The following is a 6,000-nucleotide window of genomic DNA, read 5'->3' on the forward strand; positions in this document are numbered from 1 at the left end:
ATATCTTTTTTTCTTTAATTTTTTAAATCATTTTATTAGGGGCTCATACAACTCTTATCACAATCCATACGTACATCTATTGTGTAAAGCGCATTTGTACATTCATTGTCCTCATCATTCTCAAAACATTTCCTGTCCACTTAAGCCCCCAGCATTAGGTCCTCATTTTTCCCCTCCCTCCCCGCTTTCTTCTCCCTCATGAGCTCTTGATAATTTATAAATTATTATTTTGTCATATCTTGCCCTGTCCGACGTCTCCCTTCACCCACTTTTCTGTTGTCTGTCCCCCAGGGAGGAGGTCACACATAGTTCCTCATAATCGGTTCCCTCTTTCCAACCCACTCTCCCTCTACCCTCCCAGATTCACCACTCACACCACTGGTTCTGCAGGGCTCATCCGCCCTGGATTCCCTGTGTTTCCAGAGGCACTATATCTTTATTCTCCATCAGAAGCTACTGCTATGTCCTTGTGCTCATTAAATGTTGTTTGTTGAATGAATGATGTGCTTGCTTTGTGAAATGAATTACATCCTTCCTGCTTTCTAGGCCAAATATCACTTTGCTCAGGTTCTTCATTATATCCAATGGGTCAATTCAGTGGTGCCCTGAGGGGCTCCTGAGGAGCTGTGCTCCGTGAATTCCTGCTTCAGCTTTTCATTGGGCTGCTCTGGTCCCTCCCTGCCCAGCCAGCACTCGATTGTAATTAATTTTCTTGGTTCTAAAGCCTTCTTTAGGGTGTTCTCACTCCCATCTAGTCTTCAGTGGGCTGAAAACAAGATCGCCTAGCATGATTTGATAAGACTATGACTAAGAGTAATCTCTGAGTTAGGTCCTAAGGGGCCCCCTTATGGGAAAAATGTTGACACCATTTGCACATAAAACTTTTGTTAGCTGCTCAGAGGCCCTCTTACTTTCTGTTCTCACTGCTCCAGGAAAAGTCAGATAATACCTGAGGTGCGAGTGGTCCATCTGTCTGGGGAGCCCCTGCCAGGATTAGAAGAACCGCTGGAGCACTGACTCTGGTTCAAGAGTCTTCTGCTCTCTGGCTCCCTACTTCACCAAACTCACTTTTGCCCAACATAGAAATGCTTCCACCCAGGTTAGTGTATTGGGGTATTAGCTACAAAGTGCAAGCTCTTCTCTGCTAGAGCAAGTTCTATAGACTCTGTACTTGCACCGTCACCTGAACAGGGAAAGAACTGGGAAGAAGAGCCAAGGCCGGCACCAGAATATCTGGTGCACTGGGCTCAGATCCCCTCATTTGCAGAATGAGGGGACAGTATGATATGATTGGGGGGGGTGAGGTGGGATGTTAGGACTCAAACAGATTAGACCAGCATTCTAATCCTCACTCAACCACTAATAAGCTACATGACCTTGGTGTTTCCATTTCCTAGTCTATAAAATGAAATCATACCATCAGGTGAATTGAATAAGATTGATTGTGTGAAGTTACCATGCCAGGCACAGAATAGGCGATCAGTAAAAGAAACCTATTAGTATGAGGGAGAGGAGACGGTATGGTAGTATTCTGACTTTTAGAACTTTAAATGGAACTTTCCTTTGGCAGGAGGAGAAAGCACACAGACTCCCTTCCCAGTGATTAGTGCTTTTGAGAACCTAGGCAAGTCAGCTCTTGGTTGAATACACTTCTTTATCTAGTAGGAGGTAAGAGGAGCTTACCCTTGGCAAAGATCCTGTGCCCCAGGATGGGGAAGAAGAGGGGAGGGGTACCTCTAGGCAAACCCCCGCATCTACCCACAACAAACCCAGTCTGGCAGCAGCAGGAGAGGTTCTCCACTAATGTCCACAGAAGAAACATACCTTATATACTCGAGTATATACGGTACTTGTGGCCAGATAAGAAGTTTCATAATGACACAAAGAATTTGCATCACCTCTACAGATATTGCTCTGTGGGGCCTCAGTTCCCCAGGGAGGACCCCCAACATAAGGTGACCTTCCAATTTATCATCTAAATTGGGGTTCTCTCTGTAGGACAACAGACATAAGTCAAGACTATCCGGGGTGGAAAGAGACCCTCAACCCAAAGGGCCTTAAAAAAAAAAAAAAATCAAACAGAGTATCAGGAATATTCATGTGAGAATAAACTTGGGGGATTGGGGTCCTTTGCCCACACAAAACGCCTGTTCTTACTTTAAAAAAAAAATCTGTATTTTCTTTTATTTATTATTATTAATAAATTATTTTATTGGGGGCTCGTAGAGTTCTTAAAACAATCCATACATCAATTGTATCAAACACATTTGTACATAATTTTGCCATCATCATTTTAAAAACATTTTCTTTCTGCTTGAGCCCTTGGTATCAGTTCCTCATTTTTCCCTCCCTCCTCCAACCTTCCCCCCTCATCAACCCCTGATAAATTATAAATTATTATTTTCATATCTTACATTGTCTGCTGTTTCTGTTGTTAAATCCAGGAGGGGGGGGGATGTTATACATCAGTCATTGTAGTACATTCCCCATTTCTCCCCCTTCTCCCCCAACCTTCCACCTACCCTCATGGTATCACTACTCATTACTGTTCTTGCAAAGTTTATCTGCCCTGAATTCCATATGTCCAGAGCTCTTATCTGTACCAGTGTACATGCTCCCATCTAGCCAGATTTGTAAGTGAGGACTGGGGTCATGATAGTGGGGGTGGGGTGGGGAGGAGCATTAAAGAACTAGAGAAATGTTGTATGAACCTTCGGTACTATGTTGTACCCTGGCTGACTCATTTCTTCCTTGTGACCCTTCTGTGAGGGGAAGTCCAATTGTCTACTGATGGGCTTTGGGTCTCTACTCTGAACCTCATAATTTTCATCATATATTTGTTCTGAATCTTCTGTTGCCTGATACCTGATCCCGTCAGACATCTTGTAATCACACAGGCTGGTGTGCTTCTTCCATGTGGGCTTTGTTGCTTCCCTGCTAGATGGCCACTTGTTTAACTTAAGACTTCAAGACCCCAGATGCTATGTCTTTTAATAGCTGGGCACCATCAGCCTTCTTTGCCACATTTGCTTATGTACCCATTTTGTCTTCAGCGATCCTGTCAGGAAGGTGAGCATCAAAGTGTCAGGTTATTAGAACAAAGTGTTCTTGCACTGAGGGATTACTTGACCCAATGCCCATCTGCTACCTTAATACTTAACATTTAAATATATGTGCGTAGACCCATATCCCTAATGTTATATATGAATATATTTGAAAATGTGCATGCCTATATTTATACCTCCCTAAATGTCTTTTGCCTCCTAGTTCTTTCTTCTATTTCTTTTTACTTTCCTCCTGACCTACTATCATGTTCAACCTTCATTCGACTCTCAGTACTTTCTCTTGGCTACATTGCACTTGATCAAACCCCACCAGGCATTCTATACCCTCCTCACCATCAATTTTAGATCCTGTTCCCTTGTCTCTGGGTTTGTCGGCTTCCCCCCTCCCTTTCTCCCACCTCCTCCTCTTCCCAAGTTCCCCCCGAACCCATCGACCCAGTTGTTTTCTTTTCGGGATTAGTTATCCTGCCTATCTTATATGGATAGGCATGAGGAAAAGAAAAGAAAAAGCCTATAAATAGTCCCCGGTCTGTCTGCTGACCCTTCTGAATGTTTTCCAGTGGGATCTGGTGAAGTGCCACGCCCTGCCCACCGATTCCAAAGTCTAATTTTGGGATTCCTTGAGGCTTGGTGGGCCAGTATGAAGTGTTCTCTCTCTCTCTCTCTCTCTCTCTCTCTCTCCCTCCATCCCTTCCTCCCTCCATCCCTTCCTCCCTGTTAGTTTGCTCCCGTCTGGTTTCGGCAGACCTGCCACTCTCCCCGGGCACAGTGTATTATTTTGCTTAAGGATGAGAAAGCAGATTACAAAATTATACACTTAGTAAATTCTAAGGTTGTATAGTATATATACTACTATATTTATATGTGTTATTTCTTAAATTGCTGATATTATTGATATTTTTCCATTTTTATTGTACTTTTCCATAATTGTTCAAAATTACTTACGCTTATCATCTTAAAATGAACCTTAAAATACTTAGCAAAAGACAAGCACATCTCTCTCTGCTTCCAAGATGTTTACAATCCACTAAGAATAGCCTCTGGCTTCGGTCCTATCCCTCCCCAACTACCTCACTTGTCTCTCTCTACCTGGATAGCTCCTCTTCGTCCTTCAAGAATCTCACCTTCTGGGATCCTCTGTTCATGCCCAAGCTGAGATAAACCCACTCTGGTTTCCTATATCATCCTGTTATACCTTGAATATAACATTTACCTCAAGCATTATACATCTGTTTGTTTATTATCTGCGTCGTTTGTTTATTATCTGCATCTTTCATCAGATTAGATCAGGGAGAATCTCTTATTCATTTTAATGTTCCCAGGACAAATCCTAGTTCATAATAAATGTCAGTAAATATTTGTTGAACCTCTGTGTTACTTCTGATACCCCACACAAATGACCAGGCACACAGTAGGTACCATTGTATATTTTGGTAAGAGGGCAGATGAGTAAGTGAGTAGATTAAAGTGCCAAATGAAACAAGGGAAGGTTGTCCACTCGTGACCTCTGTTACTAATGGAATGTTTATGTCACTGTCCCCTCAGTCCTCGTCACCCGAGAGGATGACTTCAACAACCGGCTGAACAATCGTGCCAGTTTCAAGGGCTGCACAGCTCTGCACTACGCTGTCCTTGCCGATGACTACCGCACCGTCAAGGAGCTGCTTGATGGAGGTGAGGGCAAGGGCTGCAAGAAGTGGGGGTGGCAAGGGAAGAGAAGGCTTGGCAGCCTGGAAATGCCACACCTACGCAGAACCCTGTGATGGTCCCAGAGCTGGATATACATGACCTGTGCATATGTGATCTGCCCTCCAGTGATGTGTGCCTTCATGTGTACATTTGTATATGACACCATCCTATTTGTGCACGTTCTAAAAGTTTTCTTTCGTTGCCCCCACCCCCCAAAATAAAGTCTCCTCTCTTCTCCTCTGTGACCACCAGAGCAGGACTAGTGGGACAATAGTAAGACCCTCCAGGTCACTCCACCAGCCCAGATCTCTGTGACCCCCACGCCCAGCCCGGTGTCAGTCAGGTCCTTCCCATTGCTCACAGTCACGCATCTGTTCTTCTCTGTCATGGCGCTTTTCACCACTTGAACTTGTTCCTGTTTGTCCAGTAATAGCCTGCTCACTGACTTGACTCTGAGCTCCCTGAAGAGAAGAGCCATGGCTGACTTACTGAACTCCATGTCCCCAGCACTGGCAGAGTTCTTAACACAGCTCCAAAGATATTTGTTGATTGAGTGACTGAATAATCTTTTTTTGCCCCCTTCAACTTTTAAATGTTTCTCCCAACAGTTTTATTGCATATAATTCATATATCATACAATTCTCAGTAGTTCTTTACATCATGAAGGGTTGTACGGTCATCACCACCATCCGTTTCAGAACATTTTCTTCAATCATGTAACCCCCTCTCTTTGGAGAGCATCAGTTGTCATTGGAGGGATAGTATGTGCCTTCCAGAACTTAGAAGTGGTTCGCCCCAGTTTCTCCAAGCCTGACAAAGTGCAGCTGGACGGACCCGGGTTTGTAAATGTGAGTGTCCCAGCACAGTTAGCTGTAAGAGGAGAACAGTGCCCTGCTAGATAGTCAGCCTCCCTCCCAGGAAACTAGGACAGTGTGCGTGCTGCATAGCAACCACATCTCTTGATCAACACCGTTGGGAACTGTTGTGCCTTGCTCCAAAATGATAGCCAGCTGAGCAACTGTGAATATGTGTCACTCCCCTCCATCCTGGCAATGATCCAGTCTCCCACTTCAGGGCTCACAATTCCTCTTTGGAGTCTTCCATTACAGGGCTTCAACCATAGTGTTGTCTATTCCAGTTTTTATTGTAATATGTCTACATCTTAGAGATTGAAGTCCATTCTGATTTCATGGCATTAGCCATGACGTAACCCATTCAACGTTCTGGTGCCTTCACAGGTTGAGGC

General features: G+C 44.1%; 1 protein-coding gene across 5 annotated transcripts in view; it reads left to right on the forward strand.

The window, feature by feature from the left end:
- CLPB (caseinolytic mitochondrial matrix peptidase chaperone subunit B) overlaps positions 1-6,000 on the forward strand; it is a 163,153-nt gene that overhangs the window by 77,751 nt on the left and 79,402 nt on the right. For all 5 annotated transcript variants that reach the window (XM_045293127.1, XM_045293128.1, XM_004708797.4 and 2 more), the window contains one exon: positions 4,611-4,739. In XM_045293127.1, the coding sequence (XP_045149062.1) occupies positions 4,611-4,739 (129 nt within the window). The remainder of the gene's footprint in view (positions 1-4,610; positions 4,740-6,000) is intronic.

Source organism: Echinops telfairi, unplaced genomic scaffold, assembly GCF_000313985.2.
Source record: "Echinops telfairi isolate 266 unplaced genomic scaffold, ASM31398v2 ScPeMD7_1713;HRSCAF=2227, whole genome shotgun sequence".
NCBI lineage: Eukaryota > Metazoa > Chordata > Mammalia > Afrosoricida > Tenrecidae > Echinops > Echinops telfairi.